The 27794-nt window shown below is 35.4% G+C and overlaps 1 protein-coding gene across 1 annotated transcript in view; it reads right to left on the reverse strand.

Annotated features, from left to right (window-relative positions):
- Positions 1-12875: 12875 nt before the first annotated feature.
- Positions 12876-27794, reverse strand: part of LOC142335556 (uncharacterized) — a 127196-nt gene continuing 112277 nt past the window's right edge. Inside the window, exons 10-15 of the mRNA XM_075384093.1 lie at positions 27042-27373; positions 20556-20757; positions 19525-19753; positions 18455-18952; positions 17479-17886; positions 12876-13649 (exon numbers count right to left, since the gene is read on the reverse strand). Coding sequence (XP_075240208.1) covers positions 13459-13649; positions 17479-17886; positions 18455-18952; positions 19525-19753; positions 20556-20757; positions 27042-27373 — 1860 coding nt within the window. The 3' untranslated portion in view covers positions 12876-13458. The remainder of the gene's footprint in view (positions 13650-17478; positions 17887-18454; positions 18953-19524; positions 19754-20555; positions 20758-27041; positions 27374-27794) is intronic.

The following is a 27794-nucleotide window of genomic DNA, read 5'->3' on the forward strand; positions in this document are numbered from 1 at the left end:
GGAAAAAGTTCGTATAACCTAATTTTAAGTAAATATAACTACGATATGTACGGATTATGGTGGTTTTCGGCTTAATATTTTTAGGTTCTTCAGACGATTGTTGATCGATTATGAACTGATTCTGACGTCAATGACATCAGACAAAAAACCAGTAAAAGAGCATCAAAAAAACCTTGCCGTCTAAACTCTCACTTGTTGCTATGATCGTACTGATGCTTATACGTTGTTGGATTGTACGTTGAATTGGCCGATAATACGTTTGAATAAATTGAAACTTCGAAAGTCTGATTTTGTCAGCTTTACATTTCATCTGTCAATAACCTGATTAAATTTCGATTTTGATCGCCAAACATCGGGACTACTTCACCATGGGTCTCATCAATTGGTCATGTTTTGTGAGCTTTGATTCACAAATTCTCAAAAAATTATTACGCGGCATGAGATAGGCAACACAAAAAACAATAATCTTCGAATTGAATTAGTCTCATGAAGAGATCTCAGTAACGTAGCTAATTTGCTAATTCTTTATATTAAAAAAGGGGATCATTTGAATGGAAACAAATGACCATAACAGATTTTAAGACCGAAGTGTGGCAGCCCTCTAAAAATTGACACTTTAAATTGTTTAACATTGGAAGAAGTAAAATTTTTGGCCAGAGCTTTGTATCTCTGGTCCATAACAGTTTTTCCATCAAAGAATACGTTTTTGCTTTTCTACTACGTAGGAGAAAAGATTTGGATTTATATTGCTCTCCCTGGTGAGCAAAAATACTAATAAATGAAGCCAAATTTCTCAATTGGTCTCAGATACTCGTATCTTACCGGCATAAGAGGTATGAGAACTGTTTTCTTAGCAACCCAATAAGTTGTGAGAAGTCCTCAACATGTTCTGAATAAAGGAATAACTCCGGCATTTTGGCTCTTTAAATATAGCAGTACTGAACCATTGATGAAAGAATATGTTTCAAATCTGCGAATTGCAGTACCCTGACTTTTTTCAATGCAATTAAAAATTTGTTTAAAATTTTTCTATACTTGTCTGCAATATCCGAAGCAGCAAGAAAAAGACCAAATTTTTCAATATTAATTTATAATCAAACAAATTTAATTTTGTTTATTTTGCTTGCTACCGCGCATGAAAAGCTCTTGAAAAGAGACTTGTTAAACACGAATAAATACAATTCCACGAACCCCCTTTTGTTTTGAGATATCCGCTGTCAATGGTGACTTCCAGCTCCTGCCTAGCATTTCTTGTCAAGGCCATTGGCATTATGCGCTACTGAAGCGTGATCTGAAAACAGCTACACCACAGAGTGCATATCAATCAATGGATGCCAGAACTATTTGAACACCTAAATTACCTTCAGTAGGAACAACTCGAAAGGAGGCGGTGTTAGCATTGGTTAAAGACAAAAAACAGACGAGCTAATGCAAAAAAAAATCAGCAGTGAACACCGTTAGGTTTTAGCAGCCAAATTAACATAGCAAAAAAATGTTGAAAATTCCACTTTAACGTATGTTTACCTAACACAAGTACAGCCAAATTTTCTACAAATATCCAAAGCTATCTTTTAAAGCTAAAATCTGAACCTAACTGCACTCATTTTGTTTGTGGAGACGTAGATATTTATCACAGCGGAAAAAACAACAAAAAATTCAATTCTCGAAGGACATAAAGACATTGTAATGGTTACACCAGGAAGACAGTAAAATCCAAAACCAGGTTAGATGTTGTTTACAATTTCTCAGAAGTTGGTCTTCAAATAATAAAAACTTCAATCACTGACCACTATACAATTCTAAACTGATCTGAGGTTTTTTTGTCGGAGACCTCAACTGAAAAAAAGTATAGAAATTGGTCGGCACTTGCAAATAATTTTTTGTTGGTTTTCCAAAATGCAAAACAAACTGAAGCCTAATAGCTCACAGATAGACTCTCACAGTTGAGGGCTTTCATAAAAATGTCACTGGAGAAATACAAAACTATATACCGCTGAAGAGATTAAGAACAAATTACATCCAAAAGCTCGATTGACAACGCTCTTACAAACTTAGCTCTTAAAAAGAGCGCTTGTATTAAATTTATATGCAAGACCAGAATCTCGAGAACACAAAAAAGTGGAATAAAGTCAGAAATTTGCTAATTTGCTTGTATCAAAAACATTGTAAGAGAATTCTATCAAAATACAAAAACTTTAGAAAAAATCAGTTTTCCAATTTAGATCAGTAAAGAAGTGAACAAATTTTCTTAATACCAACATCCCATGAAACATGTAATGTGAAAATATCTCTCAGTTTGAGCTCTCAATATCTTTATACCAAATCGCCTATTGTTTTATGCAGTTTTTCGTGATTCATTTTTGCAATTCTGGATATTTATTAAAGATTGCAGATCAATTAAAGAAACGAATGTAATTTCTTAACACAAGGTATTCTCACAAGGTTTTTTAACACACGAAGTTTATAGCACATAACCCACATGACCATGACTCTCTGTTTCTTTTTTTTTAATAGTATTATTATTTCAAAGGTGTTAAAGGACAATAAAATCGATTTGAAATTCTTTCTTTTAATTATTCAGACTGTATAGCCAATTTCATTTGTTTATCACAGCAAACTGATAAAATTGTCATGTCGGCGTTTGAGACCAATTTAATTTTTCGGAAAAAATAATTTGCAACAAGATGAAATAGAACTGATAATTTTATTTCCAAAAATATACCAGAAAAGGGCACGTTTTTCGAAAAAGTTTTCACTCAGCTGGTGGAAAAATTACTCGACAACAAGTTGGTAAGTGGTCAAGACAATAGGGAACATGCTATGGTCGAAGTAGCAATCCAAACGGACAACAATGAACTAGTAAGAGATTTCCAAAAAGTTTCAATTAAGGATGTCAACGAAAATTTAGTTATTGGAAGCAGCAATTTTGGAAAACTAGAGCGAGATGCATTGGGGTGCATGCTTATCGGGGGTCAACAACAAATGGAAAATTGAGACTACTGAAGGATTACAAGGCAAAAAGCTGAAAAATTTTAGTCTTACAAAACGGAGCCAATAACGTGCTGAAACATTGTTCTAAACCTGCCGAAGTCACTTTTGAAGAATTCAAACAACTGGTTAATCTTTGCATTGAAATTTTCAGACCAGAAACATTTGTATTCCGTGAAATACCACCTTTAGAGGATCTTGAACATAACACTCAAAAGAACAAGATTAAAGATAACTTTAATTCTTTACTTCATGATAACTATGACAACGTTTATCGAATTAAAATTTTGCCTCTAAACGGTTATGTTGAATCTGACAATAACAACTGGTGACTCACCGAGCTATAATTATTTGTTCTATGACAATGCTCATTTCAATTGTCAGCATGGCGTTCCATTATTGAAAAACTGGCTACAATCTCGTTTGTTACTACCATCCAATGGTCGAATTGATCAATCCTACGGGGCTCCTAAATCGAGAGCCGCTGACAATACATAAGCGCGGCAACCATTGAAAATTGAAGAGCGCCATTTACCAGACAAAACAGGTACCAACCTTTCCAAAGAGCAGTAAATTACTCTCATAATAACCATTACAATAATCGGTTGCCTTATCGCGCGAACGCTAATGCGTATAAGTTCAATGGTTCTAACAGCAGTTATGGCTTTTAGTGTAAAGTATCTGATCAGTTTCTGATGTAGGGAACTGCACAATATTTTTTTAAAATGCTTTCCTTCTTCGTCTTAGCTCGACCAAATATTTTCTTTTTCATTTGTTTTTTATTGCTGTCCTCAAGATTTCTCGCGACAACAGTAAGTACAGAGGAACAGGGGTACAATTCAAAAACTAAGTTTAAAAAAATTACTGGCTTTGAAACAAAAGAGTTCCAATAGAAGTGCTTACTCTTTCAGTAATAAACTGCAACATACTGTACCCATTCTTCATCCTAATCTTACTGATCATTAATGGCGACATAGAGTTGAATCCCGGCCCAATTGTGTCGTTTGCAGAGGCTAAAGCAATATGCAATGCGGACAAAAATAAACCTAAAATTTTTCTAGCTTAACTGTCGAAGCATTGTAAATAAAAGACGGGCATTAAATGCAATTGTCAGAGAAGTGAGCGAGAACACTATTTTTTGTTTCACAGAGACGTGGCTCAGTAACAATGATCACAATGACTTTTATAACCCTAAAAAAGAGCAATATGTGTGTTTTAGATTTGACAGAGCGAAGGAGGGCATTTCAAAAAAGGGCGGAGGTGTAATGCTGCTGATACCAAAAATCTTTTGGCCAAAAATGAGGAAGGACCTAAATATGTTCTCAGTTGACTTTGAAAGTTTTTGGACAGAATTAAAAATAAACAGCCGGAAAACACAGAACACAACAATCTTACTTAATGTCACTTATACTCCAAATAAAAACAAAACGGACATCTTTCTGGAACGTAAGCTACGGAAATTGATAATGCAATAGTCAAGGGTCATAATATAATACTCATGGGTGATTACAACTTTAATTAAGAGTCAATTTTATTACCATACCATCTAAAAATGCAAAACAAAACTGAAGCAACTCGTATATGCAAGGCGCGCAAGACTGCAACGTTAATCGATTACTTTATTTCCGATATTTACGTCAAAATAAATAGTGCGCGACACTCCAATTCTATCGGATCAATTTAACCTGTGTACTATACTAAAAGAAGAAATAAACCCAGTAAAACTAGAAAAAAAGAAAAAAAGCTATGACCGAAGTACAAATAACAAAGAAAAATTCCTTGAAGGTTTGAACAAAGAAAACTGGTCAGTCATATACCAACGAAATAATGCAAAGGAAATTCTTAAATCTGTAACCAAAATTTTCACTAGAGTACTGCAGAAACACGCCCCATTATTAAATGTGTGCATCAGAAACGACAAATCATACTTTGCTCGTTGGCAAACTTGGTTGAAAGAGATGAACAAAGAATTACAAAAAGAGTGTGACTCTAGTTTGAAATCGAAATATTTCCAAATCTTCTCCGAATTGAAACAGAAGTTGTTCTGCTCTTCTAACAAAGATTTCAACAATTGTTATCAGTCATTAGTTATGTCGTCTAATGATAGCAGAAAACGTTGGAACCCTATGAATGCAATAAGAAACTCATTAAAACAAGAACCCATATCAGCAGTTTAAAAAATGTCTTCAATGATTATTTCACGCAGCCCAAGAAAAATGCAAATCATCTTAATTACAGGTTTTCACAGCTAGGAAATTTCAAATTATCAGGCAAAACTTGCGAATATATCGAAATTTTTGCGGATAGATCAGCCAAAACATTTTCGATTAGATGTATTACAGAATTCGAATGCTTTTAGTTCATTAAGAAGCTCAGTAGAAACAAACCGCAGGGACCCTCAGCGCTATCAACTAGGCTTTAAAAGATGCAGTTTCTGTAGTCAATAAACATCTATGTTTCATTTTAAATGAATCCATAAACAACTCTACCTTACCTGAGATTCTAAAAACCGCTGATGTAACACGAATTTACAAAAAGAACGACCCCGAGGAACCAAACAATTACATACCTATATCAAAAACACCCTGCTTTTCAAAAATTATTGCAATCTTGATCAAAGAGCAAATGACAGAGTACATACAGAAAAAACTACTAGGTCGCTCTCAAAACGGATTTAGGAAGAAACTTTCTAAACTGACGCTATCGTTTATACTACTGAGTTTATCAGACATAAAACAGATAAAAAGAAATTGTAGCTGCTGCCTTTCTAGACCTTTCAAAGTCATTTGACTCAATAGACCATGTTACCATTTTTTATGAAAGCTAGGAAGATTAGGTGTCGACTCTAAAACCATAAAACTAATAGAAAGTTTACTCTAGAACGTGGTGTGCCTCAGGGGACACTGCTTGGTCCTCTATTGTTTAATATTTATATAAACGATCTGCGAGATCAAATTGATAAAAACTGCGAGGTGGTACAGTATGCAGATGACACATTACTTCTTGCTTCCTCTCCTATACAACAAGAGTGCAAAACAATTATAGAAAAAAATTGTTATACTGCTGACTAAATGTTTTACAAATCTAAAAATACAATTGAATCCACCAAAAACTGAATTCATTCTATTCATCCGCAACAGAAACTTCAGCAAATCTGAATCAATAAAAATCGGAAACAAAATTATCACAGAGTCAAAAAGCGTCAAGTTTCTCGGGGCACATATTGAAAAAAATTTCAGTTTCCAAGACGAAGTAAAGCAATTCTTAAAGAAAATGGCGCGTGGAATTAAAACACTTTATATACTTCGTAATCGGATACCAACGTTTCTAATGAAAACAGTTATGAACGCGTTTGTTATCAGCCATCTACACTATTCATTACTTTTAATCCAATCAATAGACAAAAATTTGCTTATATCGCTTAAAAAGCATTTAAATTGGGCCAGTCATACTTCTTACTATAGAAATAGAATGTACTCAACAAAAGATCTCAAGATAAAGCATACTAGTCTCCCTGTTGAATATTTAATCAAATTGAAAAGAACCACTTATATGTGGAAACTGAGAAACTGTCTTTTACACGCGTTTAATCCTCTAGATGTCACAACTTTGCCCACTTGGCGCATCAGACAAAACCTTAGAAGCTGTGACATATTTTTTAATTCTATAATTCACACTCAAAATTTAGAACGTTCAATTATAAAAACTGCATCAAAGGATTGGAATTCACTTCCTAAAAGACTAAAGGGTTTGAAAAAGAAAAAAAACCTTCCCAAACAGATATGAAAAAATTTTATAGTAAATCTTTTTCTGATAATAAACAATATACAACTTATGGGTTGGTTAGTTGGAAATCTACCAGATTTATCAAAATTTACTAATCCACAAGAATCAACGTTATCTGATTGAGCTAAGAATTAATTTAATTTAATTGAATTAATTTACACTTATGTACTAAAATAAATAACCACTCTGCAGGCAGTATTACAACAATCGTCAAACTCTCTGTTACTTGTTATGACTGTTATGGTTAATAAAGTGTTCTTTTTTATTAACTTTCCTAATTGAAGGTAGTGAATCTGTTTTGTAAAAAAACTTTGGTTCCCCTATTTCATATTTGCCATAACCTCCAAACTTTTTGAATAATCGGGTCTTTCCCATTATAGCACCCCTCAGCTTATAATCTATAGCCCCCCATCATGGTAAATATACCATAATGGGGACTACAATGGGAAAGACGCCAATAATCAAGCAAACTTAAATTGGTCGAAACTTTCTTGAGCTACACTTTTGATCAACTCTTCCAAATAATCTGAATACGGTGAATAGGGGGGGGGGGGGGAAGGGGGTTACATGAAGCTGCAACGCTGAAGGGGGAAATATCAGGATAACCGTTTTTGAACTTTGTTCAACCTCTGTCGAAGAAGGAGGAATACTTTTTTATTAATCTTAATTTCATAAAGGTTTTAATACAATGTCTGATGAAAAAAGATAGATACGCAATAAAATTATCAGCTCGCTATCCGATGATGACCACCATAAATGTTTCTTGGAAACCATACGTAAGACACGTATGGTTGTATGACTTCTTTGATACCATACATAAGACCATATAAAAACTTATAGATGATCTCAAATGACGCCTTTTGTATCACGTAGTACAACGAATATGTCGTAGTTGCCATTGGCCTTCAACAAAAAAATGACGTCATTTGAGCATTGGATGACGTGCCTTAGGTACCATATCCAAGACCATAGAGTTTTATGGCCCATCCAAGATCATAAAACTTTTTTTGTGCAACATCATTTTTGACTCAAAAATGCTTTTAACAATGTCCTATGCGGGTTTCAGACAGAAAAAATGGAGATTTAAAAATTACTCGTGAAATATATCTAAATTGAAATATACTGCCCATAATCAGCCAATATCTTCCATTACAGTTGAAGTTTTAACATCATTTTGAGCAGATAACGAAGTGTCATTATTGACCTGTTCATTCAAGTTACCATATACAAACATAATACATATTAAATAAAGATACAAAGTTAAAGACGCAAGAATACATGACAAAAAAGCGACCGTTTTTGACGACTTCTTCTTGTTCACATTCAACTGCTCGGCCACAAAATTGTCGCTGAAAATGACGGAATTGAAGCCCGTTTTCCTGTTTGAAACCGTCTCAACGCTTCCCATAATCTGGGCACTGGGAATCATTTCACTACTCTGGGTTGCAAAACAGTGTTGATAATTCGACATAAATTGGTTATTTTCAGTTTGGGTTTGAGCCGATATCCTAACAGCCAGAAAACCCGCCTCATTTTCGTAATAACTGTTCGTCAGTTCGAAGTCGCCGAAACCTCCACGATTTGAAATGCCTTGCGAGCTGTTCCAATTATGGTAGTTTTTGTTGTCGTCTTTTCCGAAACTGTAGACTACCGAAGATGCTGTGCTGGGTTCGGATATGTGATCGTTCGGATTAAAGTCTTTCAAGTTCATATATAAACTGTGTCGTTTTTGGCGAGATTGAAACGAGAGGCTTTTACTGCCACATATAGACAGATTGCAATAATCCGAATAACTTTTATGCATAATTATTAGTTCTTTAAAACTAGTTTTAAAGTCTTTTAAAAGTTTTTTTTAAACTTTAAACCGAAGCTATGGTTTTTGAAGTTGATGAAATTGCTCTTATATTTTGTCCGAATTAAAATTAATTTGAATTATAAAAAATCGTATCGCATTCACTGCACTGAGTTAAAAAGTATCACTAAAAATTCTGTTTTAAATAAAAAAGAACACGTTAATTCTCGAAGCAAAGATAAATATAAAATGTCTCAACTCACATTGATTACCCAGATGCTAGAAATGGAAACAGGCCGGTGGAAATTTATGCGGTTGTAAGGGTTTTAGAAACGTGAAGCCCGATAAAAAGGGCTAATTCCTGCCCAAAATCCGATATCTGGTCTAATCTTGAATATGTTTAAATTTCGAAAAGCAATATTTAGGAAGCAAACACAGAGTATCATTTCGAAAACGTCGTTTTCCTTAAAAAAGGAATAAACATAAATGGATAATAGATGAAAACCAAAAAAGACAATAGATGGAATAAAAATAATTGAAGCGTGAAATTGTTTTCATTGATTACAGGTGAGACATTAAATGAACCTACATTCAAAAAACATTTGTATGATTCATGCTCAGAAATGATCATCACCACTATTTTTCTTCCCCTCAAACAAAACACACCAAAGAACAATTTTGATCTCCATTCCTTCTTTATATGAAAATCAGACAGATTTGCTGGTCTTCTGTTTGTAGGTCCGAAATGAAGCGGTTGCCTGTCATGTTCAGTTTTGAAATATACTTTGGTATGATTTATTCTATAAAAAAAATTACCCGTTAGAAATTAAAAATTGGCCCACTGATAATTTTGGAACAGTTTCCACATCCCCTGGCCTTCCCCTTCTCTCGTCTAATGAGTAAATTTTTTGTGAACAGATGCGTGCACACTTTGGGTTCTTACGTTGAGAAAGGGTTTTTATGGGATAGAAACTTGCAAAACTAGCAAAACTGAGGTTTAGACCCCCCCTCCCGACTTATGAAAATATTATGCTAGAATAAAGACGGTATGAAAATACCCCGAAGGCTTGACACAAATATTGAAACAGAAGTCTTTGACTTAACTTTAGTGAACATCTGGAGTTTGGATCGTCTCAAGTTTTTCACGCTGCGCAACCCAAAATGTTCTGGTATGTCCCAAAATTTCTAGGTTCACAAAAAGCAAACTGAGCAGCTGTTGTATTATTACAATAAAAATTAATGTTTTTGAAATCAATAGAACAATGCTGATCATATGGCGAATTTTAGAATTATATTAAATAGTTTTATTCGAGCGAGTAAACTAGCAATATACCCTAACTTTGGCAAAATTCCAACCACTTTCTTATTAAAAATACCGGTTGCGATGCTGATTTTCTTATGGATGCTTGCGCGTCTCCAGAAAATTGTTTAAAAAAAATAATCCAAAATAATCCAAATTTTGCATGACCATAAAAAAGCTATGAAATGGCCACGATTGACCAGAAAGTACAATGAACTGACCCTGCTTCATACATGAAAACACTTTCGCCAGAATTTAACTCAACAATCATGCAGGTTCTCTTATTTGTGGTGAAATGGAATAAGGATGTAGCCAAAATTCTATCATCGTTCAGTTGAATTTTTAATAAAAAAATAAGGAGGCTCAGTATTATGAGTACGCTCATCTACATTCTTGACTTAATTGGCTACCAAATTATGAAGAGATAGAAAACCTTCAGAAACATACATATCGTTCAATAAACAACCAATGGAATACAATAATGCCACGCTAGAGGGCCAATGAAAGTTGTTAATAATAGGACAACTAGTCAGGACAATTAAAAAAATAAAAAAAAACATTATTTGCGACCAAAACTCGATGTCTATAATTAAAAAATCATAACAAAATCAAACTCGCATCAGAAAAACACCTAAACAAAACAATTTAACCTATACATCATTAGGAAATATATGGGACCTTTCTCAATGCGACTGGTTAACAGGTTGAAAAAACAGGTAACAAGAAAGAGCAAAGAAATTCTAAAATACATTTCTGTTTTTGAAAACAATTAATTTCACAGTTACTTATGTCATTAAATATTAACTGAAATCACTAAAATGCTAATTTATATATCCGTTGGAACGAATTGAGACGTCTCATTATCCAATGTTCATTTGCAAGAAATTTCAAAGCCAATGGAACCAACGATTTTTGTTATAAAGTGAAAAGAAAACAAATCCTTTAAAATGTAAAAACATATAAAAATCTTAAACATTTTAAAAAATGTCGTAGCTTCGTAGTAATAGCAGTTAAAAAGCTGAGAAGCAAAAGATGAAACCGTTATAAAGTTTAAACTATAGCTTACTGCAAAATAGGTTGTGACCTCTGCTCACAGAGACTGAGCTATAAACCGACCAAGAAACTAGTTAAAAAATGGACGAAGCACAAGAACCCAAATTTTTTCTTTAAGAAAAAGCAAATTTTGTTACCTGCAAAAACTGTAAATCGTAACTTTCTAATCATCTTAACATTAACGAGGCTTCCTCATAAAAAGAATACGTAGACATGACAACAAAAAGAAACCCAAAAATTGAACAGTATGGAGATCTCGAAAACTTTTATGAAATTAGCTGGTCGAAGCAGTCAGTGACAACGTATAACCAAGCGCAAAAAAGTTTGAATAAACGAAATTATTTGAATATTCTATTTAGTGAGTTTGAGTTACATGGCGACGATAATGAAAGCAAAACTGTGAGACAGTTGAAAAAAATCCTTTTTTAAAGTTAAATTTGAAAGTCATTAAAACAAACAGTTATAAACTGAAATATTTAACCAGTCTTTGAGTCCTGGGGTAGCAATTGAGATCAATCATTATCAGAAATTTGGCGTAAAACAACAAAAAGAAAGATGAACATAAGCAAAAACAAAAAAATTCACAAATTCTGCGAGACCACTGTGTCTCAGCCCAAAAAGCAAAAACTATTGAACAAAAACAGTTAACATATACAGATACGCTTTTTTCAACACTGTGACATCTCCATACTATTCTTATTTTCAATTGGTCTTGTCAAAAATGTGATAATCGGACAAGGAAACGAAATGAACTCATAAAATATGCAATTATGCTAAAAACTGAAAAAAAATAAACCGTTAGTTTAAAGTAAGAGCGCTACCAACATTAGTTTATAACTGATAAAAATTGATTTCCGCATTATTTTACTGAGACTGCTCTCGATGTTGAGAGAAAAAATATTAAATTGTGGCAAGGTTCAAAATATCACTGATATTTTCTTAAAAGAAATGTTTTCAAAGACATAACATATGTTAGATAACAACTGAAAGAGTTGTGTAGGTTCATTATAGTTCCTGAAAATCCAACTGGATCTTTGATTGGGGACGCTAAATCATTGGGCTACAAAGGATAACAAATACAAGCAAAACTAAAGACGTCCATAAAACTTTTACGAAAAACGTTTGTCAGAGCCGTGAAAGCCATTAGCTTAACTGTGAAGCCATAAAAAAAATCTCGTTCGGCATCGTTTATTGTAAATATTATTTGTCATTATTTGAGCCCTGATTGGAAATTCTTGTCAGTAATTTGCATAAAAAAGCGTTTACAGAGCGGAAAAGAAAGGGTCGCGCCCCATCAAAATCTAAAAACTTATTTTATCGTAAGAATCGATGTTGAGATCAAGATCAAACCAGATTTTGCTGCGCGTCTAAAAAAACACTCAATTGTTCAAATGGTTGCAAAATAGATAAATTTTTAAAGATTCCAGTAAAATGACCTCACTGGGTCTCTGTACTCGTATATTAATCGAGAAGCTGAAAATTCGTACCTTTTATCTGATTAATTCACTAACTTCTAAGTTTTAACATTAAACCGCTTAACGCTGCTGCAATTGGTCACTGAATTTATGAGATGCAAAAAAAAACTACTTGTTAGTTTTTTTGAAATTGCAGTAATATCTATTCAATAAAAGACTTCCATTTTCAGATTTTGCGGATGAAGCATTTCCTTGACTGACCTAAGTTTGATTTTCGCAACTCCAAAAATGGGGGTCAACCTAAAAAGGATTTCCGAGATAAAATAGTGAAAAAATTAGGTCTTTCCATCATCTTTCCATCCCTCCCCAGCTCAGTGGTCAGATAACCTATAGCCCGTCCATGATAGTAATTATACCATATTGGGATCTATAATTTCATGAGGTAACCATAATTTGAAACACCCCAATAATTACAGGTTTTTGGCATTCTACTTCAGAATAAGAAAAACTTGTTTTCAATGCGCATTTAGCAAAAAGAGAGTTGTAATAAAAATGTTTATTCTGAACATTAAAAAATCAAACTCGAAGTTACAATTTGGAGAACATACAATTTTCATTTAATTCTCATGTACATAAAATTATGTGCATATAGTGCGGCGCTAAACAACTACAATTATTTAAGCAATATTTCCAAATCTCATTTGAGCACCGTTTAATCACGCCTGGCGCTATCAAAGTTTTCACAATTTAATCAATAATGTTTTCACAATTTATTCTGATCCGGTAGGGGACATTTTGATACTTTTCTCTAAGTGGGAGGGCTTTTGGAATTCCTTCAAATTCTACCGACACACAAAATGAGTGGAACAGGCGACTGAGAGGCGGGGTGGGAGAGGGGAGAACGCGGGGTATGGTGGGAGGGGGTGCGGTTCATTGGCGCGTTTGGACGTTGAGAATTTGGGTTAAGAGTCGGGTTACAGGGTGGGGAAGAAGAGAGGGGGGGGGGGGGGGGGTTGTTGATGAGGGGTATTGAATTGAATATGGGGGGGGGGGGGGTGGTTGAAGGTGTTAGGGAAGTTTGTTTAGCCGGGTTTGGAGTGGGAAAGGTATAATTTGGGGTCTAGTTAATCCTGATTGGCGACTGAGTTGAAGTTATTCCTGCACACCTGTCGGCGTGATAAATACTTTTCGCTCAGAAGATTCTTTCGTTTTGTTTGTCTTTTGCGGAAGTTGTTTGAAATGACAATCCTGTGCAGATCAAAAATTAATTCGCAGAATTCGAACACTGTTATTATGCTGAGTCCGAGCCACAAGCCTGAAATAATCAGAGAAAAGTGTCAAAATTAGGATTGGACAGAATTCATGTCCTTTTCGGACACAGGAGAGGGATCTTAGTTAGTGGTCGATGGAACCCAGGTCGGTCGAGAATTTTGGTCAATTCTACGCTAAAAAAATGTAAGAATTTCTGTGAGTGCGGCGAAAAAAAGTGAATTCGCAGCTCTTTACTTAAAAAAAATTACATAAATTCAACACCTTCACCGCCAGAAACAAAAGATTTTCGCGGCGAAAAATTCTCTTTTTCATTGCAATTCACTGAATTCTTAGTTTATTTCTCCTAGTTAATTCTCTACCTCGGAAGAACATCTCGCCGTCACATGCAAGATTTTGCGCTATAATTGATAAAATTCGAATACAGTAATTTTTCGACCCAACTTTTCCCGTCATGTACAACACTTTTCATTTATTGTGTTCCCTGATCATAGTAAAATAGCAATATCCAGCACTGATTCATGATACCTCAAGTCTGTATTTCTACTATGAACATATTCTGACCATGTCACTTTTTACTATGAAAAGAGTATTTTCAGGCAACAAGAAAAACCAGATCTCTGAAATTATAATGAGCAGCATACAGATTAAGATTTCCTTTTCCTATGATCAGAGAAAAATGTCATTCTGTCGGAGCACTACGGGCATAATAAACAGGCGGGGATAATAAAACTCCCATACTGAAAGTACCATGATTCAGTGCTTATTTACTCTGTAACAGTATTCTCATCTATTATGCCTTGGTTAATATTTATAATATTATTACGAGCAGTTCAAGAGGTGTCAATTATTACAAGAGTTGTCAATTCAAAGATAACTGATTTAAACTTACTGTTTTCAAATTAAATGCTTGTTTTTTTTGCAACGGTTATTAAATTATATGTTCTAATAATTCTATATTAATTGGTGTCATTTTTAAGCGGTAGTGAAATCTATAAGTCTGTTATAAACAGAATTGAGACGCTAATGCAAAGTATGGTTTTCGAAAATGGATAATTCTTTTGACAAAAAGATTTGCAAAAATCATATATGAAAGTCACAATTTGAAATAAATCTCAATTCTGAGCAATACCAAAATTATTGTTGTCGGACAATTCGACGTTACATTGACAGCCTTGTCTTGCTATTAAAAATGCAATTCAGATAGACATTCAGATAGAAATGGTATTCATATAGACAAATTGAGTTTGTGGCAAGATTAAAGTGTTTGTGATGAAAGTGCATATTATGAAAGAGAATAATATTAAAAATAGGATATTTTCGTTTTTAAACTCCCAACTAAATTTGTGTTGATTATCTGCACCCTTCGAGCCAATTTTTTTTACATATTGGTTTATTTTGAAATGGGGCTTGCCTCGAAACTGGAGGGTGCATAACGTATTAGGGGTGGGGATACCGAAAATATCTTCATTACTTCAGTTAATTAATTGCATAATTGAATATTTAGAGACTAGTAAAGCTCTAAGAGAAATTCAATGCCCTACGGCTTCACGAGTTTCTCCCGTATCTTAAGATGAAAACTCATGAATATTCGGTGGTCAGACGAGAGAGCGATCAAACAAAAAAAATGGTCTGATTTGTTTGCTACAAACTTTGTTTATGCTCAGTTTATTTCATAACATGAGAGTAACAATAGCATAATACAAGCATAATATTCTTATAGTCAGTCATAAAATGAAAAAACTTTGTCAAAAAAAACAATTAAAAAATGTTGGAGGTTACAACTGTACTAAGCTAGTTCAAACAAAAAGCATTTAAGAATAGCGATTTCTTAGCAGTTTAGGAAAGCAGAGGTTATATTTAGAGACAATGTTTTTTTTCTAAATTTCCATCAGCTACCAAAACAATATAGTAATGAACTCATTATTGTTCCCTTGACAAAAAAGGCAGTAAGTAAATTAATGGCTGTTTAAGTCCAAACTTTGCGTTTTTGCAGAAAAACTTTAAAAAGATATTGGGGCAGAATTTTACCCTTCTCATATAAAAAAATTAATAAGAAAAAAAACTGGAAGAAAATCAAAAAGAAATGAACAAATGCACGGGAGATTATTTTTTTTCAAAATGAGAAATTTGAACAAAATGATTAATTTGAAAACATGATTCCAATAGAATTGAATTTTTAGGCAACTAAAAGCAAAAATTTCATTTTCGTACGCTCAAAATCTCGAATTTACTATACGATTGGATTGCATATTGGCAGTTATTAAAAATCACATATCTAAGATTTTAAAAAATGGAGAGAGAATTGGTTAAAAAACATTTATTCTCATATTTCTCAATTTTTCACGTTGAAAATGCGCTTTTTAACGGATATTTTTCGAATACGGATTTTTATATACACCAGATTTGTAATTAATTTACTAATAACATACTCTGGCAAAATAGCTGAAATTATAAAACGATTGTAATGTTTGTAATTTTAAATATTTTAAAATAATATTAATTTAAATCTTTCAATCAATCTGTCATGCACTAAACAGTTTCAATCAAAATGTTTCAGCTCAAGTGAAAATTTGAATGATGCGGAAGCTCATTGTGGGAGTTTTTTCAAAAGTACCCGAAATCTTTTTAAACTTCCTCGTGGAAAGCAAACTAAGTTGCAACTTGATATTTAAAATCTCAAATAAACTTGCGTTCCGACAATTTGCAAAAAAATATGGATGGTTTTTTATCATAATACTTTCTAACTTGTGGACATGTAAGATGTAAGTGCTAAATCGAGTAAGAACATAAGTTAAGGCTTTATAATGTAAATGGAAAGACCTTTCTGACAAAAAAACTGACCGAAACATCTTTCAATGGTTCCCGGCTCCCTTATGTAAAATTTGAAGATAGGATTCACGAAGTTTAGTGTTAACCCGTATAATTGATTACAAGTACGAATTACATTTCGGCAGTTAGAAATTTTCCCCAATTTATCAAAAAAGAATTCCAGTTGAGCTAAACATCTCAATTTCTGCTTTTCTGTTAATGAAAAAACTATAGTAAATAATAAAGTGTTGTTAAATAAAGGCTTTAAAAAATAGTTTTATTTGACACTACTTGTCTGTATCAAAACGGTTTGTCCATTGCTTTAGATTGTTACTTTATTGTAAAATTTTAAAAAGCAATTAAAGCTGAATTTTTGCTTCTCTTAATGATTTTTTTCCTTATTATGTCCAAAAGCTATAATGAGTTATCTTTAGCATTAGGACAATTTAGACTCTACTGATATTTTCTGCATCTTCGCTGTACCTTTAGGGTATGAGAGTATTTTTTCCCAATCACGCACATATTAGGGTATGAGAGTATTTTTTCCCAATCACGCATTGAAATACGACAAAAAAAATCATTTATTCATGCAACCTTATTCACAAAACCGTTATGCAAAACTGAACTTCAGAGGAAAAATCCTTAAAACTAGAAATATTACAGTGAAGAAACGGTCGAAGTGGCACAGAATTATATTTGTAATACCTGCTTTTAACTTTTAAACAAAATGCAAACTTTAATTTGACTGAACGGGGATCTTAAATTGATTGTATTTTGGCTCCTATATTCAGTTCTCACATTAGGAATGAATTATTTTAAATAATATTCTCTAGATATGCCTCAAGGCTGAAAAGACTTTCCGTTTTCAAGTTTTGTTAAATTATTTTGCATATGATGGGTTGGAACATTAGGTTCAGACGCACATTACTGGTCCTCCTTGTCTTTCAAAATGAATTCATCAACTTAATTCAGTTCGTTAAATGATTATGCGCTGTGCTGGTACTCAATTTGATAACATCTACAAAATTTTTCCTTAAAATTGTCTTAAGCAAAACAATAATTACCCAACGCTCCCCCAATATTGGAGAGGATATGCTCCCAGCCATACTGGGGTGTCTCTCGCACCGTTTCGTAAGACAGATCCTCGAAATATATCTCAACTCTGAGAAAATTCTTCTGGAGGAAACTTTTGAGTCGGTCATCGTTCGTTTCGTAATCCATATTTTTTAGCAAATTTTCCATGGAAAGTAAGACATCCCAGCCAGTTCTGTGGTTCTCACTGTTGCTTTCGGAGGCGAATGACTTTTTAGAGCGGTTTTTTCGTTCCTCGTGGTAGCGTGCGTTTATCTTCATTTGAACAAATTCAATCAGGACATTTTTCACACTTTCCTTCACTAGGGAGCTTTCGTCGTTGAGAAGTCGACGGTATAGATGGTACATGTATTTCTCACTGGGCCAAGTCGACTCAGACACTGAAACCACAAAAAATTGCAAAAAGAACCAAGTTTTACAAATCAGCTTGTGACTATTCGGATCTTTTCTGTTTATGCCTACCCCCACCCCCCTCCTCCTCCTCCTCCTCCTAGCTTAGCGGGTGTATGTTTTTTGCAACCCCCAAACGCACGTGACATATTATTACATAATGATTTAGAATAAAATGGCACGTGCTCTGTAACTGTGGGGTCATAAAGGACGGGGGGGCACAAACAGAAAAGATCCGACTATTCATATGAACCGATTATAGCCCCCCACTGGTGGTCAGGTAACCTATACCCCGCAACCATGATAAATATATATACCTTAATGGAGGAGGGGGGGGGGGGCTATAGAATGAAAGATCCTATTTTTCCACGCTAAATTTTTCTTCAGATCTGAACTTCAATTTGTAATAGTCTGTTTATCTCTATCTTTCATGTCGATTTCAATTAACCCCAATTTTTTTATTGGTCTCCTTATTTTTATCTTTCATATCAATTTTTATGTCAATTTTGGCTGCAAATTTTTTACTCCAATTTTTATCTTGTAAAATTTTCAACTCACCAGTTTTCGAAAACAACGTCTCTGAACAAGCCTGCTGACAGCCACACCCGAACAGACTCAAAGTGTAGTCCCCATAGACTTTATTCCGACATGCCGTAACTGCTTTATCAACCACATTGCAAAGCGTTCGGTTTTCAACAAGCAAAGACTCCACACATTTACATTCGGACCAAAGCTGTTCCTGAATACACAGTTTATTACACGCTAGATACGAGTAGTCGTACGTTCGGTTTACAGTCGTGTTCGTCGTCATAAGCGACAACCCTTCGGGCCACTGGTCTCGGCAACTTCCGTATCGGTTTTGAAGTCGGTACAACTCTCGTTGTCGGATTCCGATGCTTGTGTGGATACCAGGGGTGAGGGTTATCCCCAATTCGTCAGGCATTGCGGGCTGGCGGGGTGACTGGATTGAAAGTCGGGCTCCCACTCGGGGGGAGAGAAGTCCGAGGTAGTTTTCAGTGTCGAGGAACAAGGTCATTTGTAAAGCATGTTGAACGCCTGTGAGCAAATAAGTTTTCAGACTTTTATGAACCCCGACAACCTTGATTTAGACCCTGGGTCGAGGTGCAACAATAACAACTTCAATGCACAAATACTCACCTGTTTCTTCCCCAAGATTACTCTCGTACGTTAAGAGAAACCCATATTAATCTCATGTAATTATCACATCGTTTATTATCATATTAAATGAATTAATCATCAAAGCATTAATTCATACAAAAATTTGGGCAGTTCAATTTTTTCTGCTTGTTCACACAGAACACGGTCGAGAAACCCTTGAAAATCATGTAAACAGCCTACAGCCGTAGAGATGTGAAGCCCTACTTTTATGTATTAATTGTTGCATAATTTCCATTTTCAATCGATTTAATGTTTCGTTTTCAGGCGAATGTGACTACAAACTTAAAAAATTATCATGATTTTGGATCGCTTAGTCTAGTAAGAGGCAAAACTACCCCTTAAAATTATTCTAGACCATTACATATTCTAACAGAGCGGCGTGTGTGTGCATGTGTATAAGGGGGGGGAGGTTTTGAGAAAAGTTTATAAAGTAATGAAGAAAAAATTACCCGCTTGTGAAATGTTCTGTGGCGACTGGTAGTTGTTGAGGTCATCGTTGAATGTCCAGCAGTTTCCATAGACATCATTCTGGAACTCCTTAAACCATCTGGGGTCACAAGTCTGTCCATCGAAGTTGCACTGGATTATGAAGTCCTGTTTCTGGTGACCCAGTTGTTTCAGCTCCTGCTGGTTGATCATACCTCCTAGACCAACTACGTCTGAGTAGTCCTCATGCACCTGTGATGATAATATGAAACGCATACCCTCAACGCAGCCACATTACAAATTACAAAAGTTTAGAAAATGTTCATATTAGCAATTTTTAAAAACAATTTCAGACCCCCCAGTTATTTGTCACTGTTTCATACGGGAACCATTTTGATTAGCCTAAATTATTATTATTGGAAACAAGTTATTCATCACTTAAGACCCCAACAGTTTTATTAAGAACGATGATATCAGTAACTGCAAATTTGTCTTTTTAATCCGAAATAAGTTATAAAAGGGATTTTTATGCAATAATCTTCAATAAAATTCCCGTTCAACTCTGTCAATTTGGAATTTGTTCAAATGCATGAGAGATAGCCATGCAAAAATATATACTTCGTAATAGGAGCTAATTGCCACGTAATTTAAGCTATAGTGAAGCTTAAGTTAATTATTTGATTTATAAATGGCGATACTTCCATAAAATCCTAGAGAAAATTTTGAGTTCTTGAAATACACGCAAAGTTGCTGCAATTTGGTCCTTATAATGGTTTTTTGTTGCAAAGATTCAAATAAAGACTTACAGTTTCACAGTTTCGTTTACAACTGGGATTACAATTAATCTTCTTATTTGTTGTTTATAGTTTTCAACGCTATCCTATTGCTAAAAACTGACAATAGAGTGGATATACACCTTACGCTATTTTTGTTAACTATCAATTCTAACTCTCCACGCGGTTGCTGCTCTCCCACCAAGTTAAATTATCACGAATGACAGAGCTCATTGGCTTCAACGGCAATTTTCTTTTGTTTTATTAGGTTGCATACTAACAGACGAATGGTAGTATATTTTCCATTCCTTGTTAGTGACAGCTGCCTGGTTGGACATGTCATGTAGAGAGTGGGACATGTCCTGAGTGTCAGAGCAGAAGTGACAAGTCCTTCGACAGTTCTCTTTCATGAATCTGTAGTTGTGACTACTCCCTTTGCAGTGGCCCATCTTAGCCCACTGAGTACACGAGAGGTAGTTGTCACTGAAATGGAGAAAAAAGTAAACGCTTAGTTGATGAAGAGATTTGATTGTCACCGAAAATAAGACAAAACTTAAGACATTGAATCAACTCATTTTAACGATTGAAGGATTGATTTGTTAATAACACCTATATGTCGAGTATACCTGTAGAAGTACATCAATTATTTACTCTTATAATGTCTCATTTAGCCCATAGTGCATCATAAATCTAGTTATGCGTGTAAATTAAAAAACATAGCCGGCAGATTGCCGAAATAGCTGCGAAAGAATAGACCTGCGTGCCATATAATAGAGATAGAAACAGAGACAGATCTAAATTGAATAAAAAATCGACGCCGCTCAAAAAGCTAGGTAAAAAACATTCAGCGATAAATGACTAAAGCTTGTTAAAATTCATCCCGCAGAAGCCTCTTATCACGGACCTTTACGGCACATATGAGTTCCTTTGACCTTAAACAAATTCCAATTAAATTTAAGTTTTAAAGTGCAAAATTTTATTGAGTGAAGTAGGTCACTTGTGATCAAAATATAACAACGCAAAATACTTTTGCTAAAAAGAGTGAGAAATGACGTCACGCGCGCAAACGCCGTTAGTGAGAGGAAGAAGTCATTCAGAAAATTTGACTTTTTCAGCTTTGCTGTGGAAAAAATGTAAAACGAAAAAGAGAGTCAGACGACGAAACAAAAACATAGCCGGTAGAATACCGGAACCGACTAGAATCGTCGAGCATTATAATCTCTATTCTCATCTTACCGAAATCAGAACATCAAAATAGACAAGAGAAAAAAAAACAAAAGTAGCCCAACAAACCACATTAAAGTGTTTTAAAAATGCCGACAATTTTTTAGGTGCGGGGGGAAGCTAGGTGGGGTGGGTGGGTAGATAGTTTGAGGAGGTGGGTAGTGCTGGGGTAGTTGGGGAGGGGGGGTTAGTATGTGGAGGTAGTTAGATGAGGGGAGTGGGTAGTTTGGGGGTAGGGGTAGGTGGGGGGGGGGTAAGTTTGGGGGGGTAGGAAGGTGGGCGGGTGGGTAGATAGGTTTGGGAGGTGGGTAGTGCTGGGATAGTTGGGGGGGGGGGGTAGCTAGGTGAAGGGAGGGGTTGCGGGTAGGTGTGGATAAAATGGGGGGAGGGGGTGCAGGGGTGGAGGGGTGTAGGTAGGTGTTGGGTGGGGGGTAGATAGGTGGGGGGGGGGTTGGTGCTGTGTAGTTTAGATAATTAGGGGTGACTTATATAGGAACAAAAAGTCTCAAAATGACTTCTTCACCTTGACCATTACCAGCAGTTCCTAATTACTATACATTACAAACAAAGCTACTGTTAAAGTCCAATGTTCGAAAACAGAAGAGAACAATCAAAAACGGAAGTATATGCTCGAACTGGAAGAAGTCAAAATCAAATCATGAACAAAATTGCTTTCAGCTAAAAAACATAGCCGGTAGAATACCGGAAACGACTCAAATCGTTGTGCAAAATAATCTCTACCCTAACTTGGACAAAATCAGAAAATCGAAAAAACACTAGAAATACCGAAAATAGTAGACCAGTATAACATAAAAAGAGTAGACAATATAAAATAAACTTTTTTCTGTTCAAGGGTGTGGGTAGGTGCTGGTGGGGGGATTGGTAGGTGGGGGCAGGTAGGTGGTGGTGGGGTGTGTAGGTAGGTGGGGTGGGGGTAGGTTCGTCGCGGGGGGGGGGGGTTAGGTAGGTACGAGGGGGGAGGTAGGTACATTGGGGTTGGGGAGGTAGGTACTTGTTGGGGGGGGGGGGTAGGTACGTGGGGGTTGGGGGGTAGGTACGTGTGGGTGGGGGAGGTAGTTTTTTTTTGGGGGGGTAGGTAGTTAAATGGGATCAACTTTTCTCAAATTGACCTCTTCATCTTGCATCATAAATCTAGTTATGCGTGTCAATTAAAAAACATAGCCGGCAGATTGCCGAAATAGCTGCGAAAGAATAGACCTGCGTGCCATATAATAGAGATAGAAACAGAGACAGATCTAAATTGAATAAAAAGTCGACGCCGCTCAAAAAGCTAGGTAAAAAACATTCAGCAATAAATGACTAAAGCTTGTTAAAATTCATCCCACAGAAGCCTCTTATCAGGGACCTTTACGGCACATATGAGGTCCTTTGACCTTAAACAAATTCAAATTAAATTTAAGTTTTAAAGTGCAAAATTTTATTGAGTGAAGTAGGTCACTTGTGATCAAAATATAACGACGCAAAATACTTTTGCCAAAAAGAGTGAGAAATGACGTCACGCGCGCAAACGCCGTTAGTGAGAGGAAGAAGTCATTCAGAAAATTTGACTTTTTCAGCTTTGCTGTGTGAAAAAATGTAAAACGAAAAAGAGAGTCAGACGACGAAACAAAAACCGGTAGAATACCGGAACCGACTAGAATCGTCGAGCATTATAATCTCTATTCTCATCTTACCGAAATCAGAACATCAAAATAGACAAGAGAAAAAAAACAAAAGTAGCCCAACAAACCACATTAAAGTGTTTTAAAAATGCCGACAATTTTTTAGGTGCGGGGGGAAGCTAGGTGGGGTGGGTGGGTAGATAGTTTGAGGAGGTGGGTAGTGCTGGGGTAGTTGGGGAGGGGGGTTAGTATGTGGAGGTAGTTAGATGAGGGGAGTGGGTAGTTTGGGGGTAGGGGTAGGTGGGGGGGGGGTAAGTTTGGGGGGTAGGAAGGTGGGTGGGTGGGTAGATAGGTTTGGGAGGTGGGTAGTGCTGGGATAGTTGGGGGGGGGGGTAGCTAGGTGAAGGGAGGGGTTGCGGGTAGGTGGGGATAAAATGGGGGGAGGGGGTGCAGGGGTGGTGGGGTGTAGGTAGGTGTTGGGTGGGGGGTAGATAGGTGGGGGGTGTTGGTGCTGTGTAGTTTAGATAATTAGGGGTGACTTATATAGGAACAAAAAATCTCAAAATCAAAATGACTTCTTCACCTTGACCATTACCAGCAGTTCCTAATTACTATGCATTACAAACAAAGCTACTGTTAAAGTCCAATGTTCGAAAACAGAAGAGAACAATCAAAAACGGAGGTATATGCTCGAACTGGAAGAAGTCAAAATCAAGTCATGAACAAAATTGCTTTCAGCTAAAAAACATAGCCGGTAGAATACCGGAAACGACTCCAATCGTTGTGCAAAATAATCTCTACCCTAACTTGGACAAAATCAGAAAATCGAAAAAACACTAGAAATACCGAAAATAGTAGACCAAGGGTGTGGGTAGGTGCTGGTGGGGGGATTGGTAGGTGGTGGTGGGGTGTGTAGGTAGGTGGGGTGGGGGTAGGTACGTCGCGGGGGGGGGGGGTTAGGTAGGTACGAGGGGGGAGGTAGGTACATTGGGGTTGGGGAGGTAGGTACTTGTTGGGGGGGGGGTAGGTACGTGGGGGGTGGGGGGTAGGTACGTGTGGGTGGGGGAGGTAGTTTTTTTTGGGGGGGGGGGGGGGTAGGTCGTTAAATGGGATCAACTTTTCTCAAATTGACCTCTTCATTTTGAATTACAGACTTACCAGTTGCTATACATGACAAACTAAGCTATTTTTAAAGTCCAATGTTCAAAAACAGGAGTCAACAATCAAAAACGGAGGTAAAAGCGCGAAAATAAAGAACTCAAAATTCAAGTCATGAACAAACTTGCTTTCTGCTAAAAAGAACCTGTAGAATCTCAATACTCCTCTTCGAGTCGTAAAAACCTGTAGAATCTCAATACTCCTCTTCGAGTCGTAAAAACCAAGAGCACCGCAATATAGCTCCGCTCAGTTTACAGCTTCGCAGCTATAAAAAAATAAGACGAGTGATTTGTTGACAAATTTTATGAATTATTCAATGTCTGAAAACGAATCTGGTTGGCTTTTGATAACGATGCCTTTTGTTGAAGACCATTTTATCGCAATGAGTGCACGACAAGCAATTGTCACTGAAAATAAAATCATATAAAAACATAATAAAATCAACCGCAAACTGTCCCAATGCTGCTAAAGAAAGAGAAATTGAACGCTTTTTTTATAGGTGGCGTTCAGTTTTTGACAATGCACCATGTTAGCCCATTGGGTAGATGGGGATAACTTTAACCGAAAATAAAATTCAAAAAATTGATCGCATTTCATAATCTTAGTTTAATTGTGATATGATTAATTGTCAGTACATTCACGACTGTTGAGTACTTATTGGTCAATGATCACCCTGTCACTAAATATAAAACCAAAAAACTGATAATGATCTACTCATTTTACAGCCAGAAATATTAACTATGTAATTTACATAAGGATCTTTTCCGTTTGTGCCTTCCAGCTTTATATGTATATATTATACCCCAGAAGCAGATACGATATTTTCACATAACGAATCTAATGAAAAGTGGTCTGTAACTAAGGTTCGTAACGTACGGATGGGGTACTCAAGGAAAAGATGCTTTCATTATTTGAAATTAGAGAGTATTTCGTAATGTCACTATCTATTTAATTACTGTCAGTGTAAAATGAATAAAACTTAAAATGGATTTTTGCAGAAAATATATCTTCTATGAGATGGAACTAGTTGTCAAAGTTAGTTCAAAAACTGTTTTCAAAACCACCATTGAGCATTTTTCATGATAACAATTTTCTCTGTTCTGATCGGAATTTCCTCAAAAAAATTAATTTTCTGACACGGAATACGGTCCAAATTTTGGGCAAAAATTGCTCAAACTTATTTACAGCAGATACTACAAAAAACTGTAAATTTAGGAAAGGACTATGAGAAAGCATAATTACTGAAAATTATGTCATCTCATCTGACTTTATCCTAATTCTTATATCAACAAAAGGAATAATTCTCCAGAGAAAATTGAAAAAAATAGCAATTACAAAACACCTAACAAAAACTTAAAGAAATGTTTTGTAGCAAAACGATTGGAAATTCAAAACTTAATACAAAAACATATAAGACTATATGTGCTGACTAGAAATGCAGAACCTTAGTTTTGTTTATTTGCAGCTTAAAATATATTAAAAAACATTTAATTTTTTCTGAGCTTTTTTTAGTGTTTTCTGAGAAATTATACGCTACTCTGTCAACAAGGACAATTTTTTTATGATACGATAGTTGCTTCATATTGTTTTCATATACAAAAATGCGTCAATGTGGAACAACGAAAAAAAAAACGTTTAGCGTCAACATTGGGCCAAAAGTTTGAGAAACACTCATGAAAATAAAAAAAATAGTACGTATAAAAAAAAACGCTGTTGACAAAAAAACGCATTTGGGTTTCATAGAAAAACTAAATTTTGATTTATTGTAAAATGAACTAATTTTTAAAGTTGTCAACAAGATACAACGTTCTGCCATGCATCAATTTGATCACTATTTGTGGTAAATTTTAGTAAAAAATAAAATAAAGGAAAAGATCAAATTTTAAAATAATTTTTGTTTAAAATGAATAATCTTTTCGATGGTGCAATCAGAAGCTCGAGATTGAATAGCTAGGAAATAAATGACTGGAGAGGCTTTTGTAATACTAACTTTTACAGAATACATTCATCAAATTTGCAATTTAATCCACAGTTTTTTAATCTTAGTTATCCAGATGGTGTTCATCTGACAAAAGTTTTATAACGAAAAACTTACAGAACTTTAAGACAATCAACTTCTGATCTGTAAATTAAATTTTCCACAATTTTTTCTGAAAACATATACAAAAAATAAAGCAAAAATGATGCCTTATTAAAATCTAAATGCCTTAGAAGTTCCATTCGAAAATCAAAAATGTTTGCTATTGGAATTCGTTCGCTGTCTAAGTACTGAAGGTAGCTCAATTTTTTCGTTAAAATTGGGCAGCAAGTTATTAGACACGCCCATCCACTGAATATCGAAATATATCCATAAATAATCTGAAGAGCTGCCTGAACAGCAAATAAAATCAATCATTCAACATATTAGCAAAACTTTATTAGGAAAATTTTATAAAATTCTATTAGAAATGATATTCAAAAAATATTTTGTCCTGCAAGAATCTTGCTTCACGCCATCCGTTGAAAGTTTCTTTCAAAGTAAACATTCGTAATAAGATTCAGATTCTGCCTAAAGTGAAAAATTTAATTGAAAAAAAGTTAGTGGATTAAATTTATAAGAACAAAAATGATAATAAAAATATATCCCTAATTAACAAATTTTTCTAACAGATTTTTTTTTGAAAATTCAGAGTTTTTGTCATTTAATGGTTCTATAATGAAGGACAAAGAAAGGGAAAAGGAAAATAAAAGGGAAAAAGAGCTGTATTATGGTCATTCACTCACGTAACAGACTCGCATGAAAGTTCTTCGTTTCCACAGTTTCGCTCATCAACTGGAGTCGCACAATCCTGAACTCCATCACACAACCACGAGCTCAAAATGCATCTGGAACCATCGCCACACATCATTTTGTAGCTCTCACCGTTATTCACCGCACCTCTGTACTTGTCTCCCGAGGCAGCGGCGGTTCGAGTCTGCTTGGGGTCGGTGACGGAGTCACTGGGGTCCAGGACGGGGACAGACGCGTTGAGGTTGAGAGGTTCACAGCTGATCATTTCGGGAAGGCATCCTGCTTCGTCCAGACCACTCGGGCAGTCGATAAAACCATCGCAGAGCTGAAAAAAAAAGAAAAAAATATTCTTTGTTTGTTCTGGATGTTTAGTTTGTAATATTACAAAGGTACGCAGGTTAAGATCTCGACTTATGAAATTACAATATAATTCTAGTGGGGGAGAACTTCATTGACTATATTTACACAGTGGAGCACCTAGTTAAAATGGAGGTAAAGTCATGGGTCAGCTAGAACCTTTTCATTTAAAAAAGGTCCAAAAAATTATGTGTTATCCTATGTTTTTCACATTGTAGCATTTAATATGGAAAGAAACCTGTTTATCAATATCACAGTTAAAAAATTTTTTTTCGGAACAAAATCAATCTTTTGAGTCATCGAAGCTGCGGGAATTTAAACGCGGGTATTTCAACTATGAGACTATTATTGTAAAAACGGGTTTATTATCCTTTTTCGCCCGTGAACAC

This window comes from Convolutriloba macropyga, chromosome 2, assembly GCF_964194025.1.
Source record: "Convolutriloba macropyga chromosome 2, txConMacr16.3, whole genome shotgun sequence".
NCBI classification, from domain to species: domain Eukaryota; kingdom Metazoa; phylum Xenacoelomorpha; order Acoela; family Convolutidae; genus Convolutriloba; species Convolutriloba macropyga.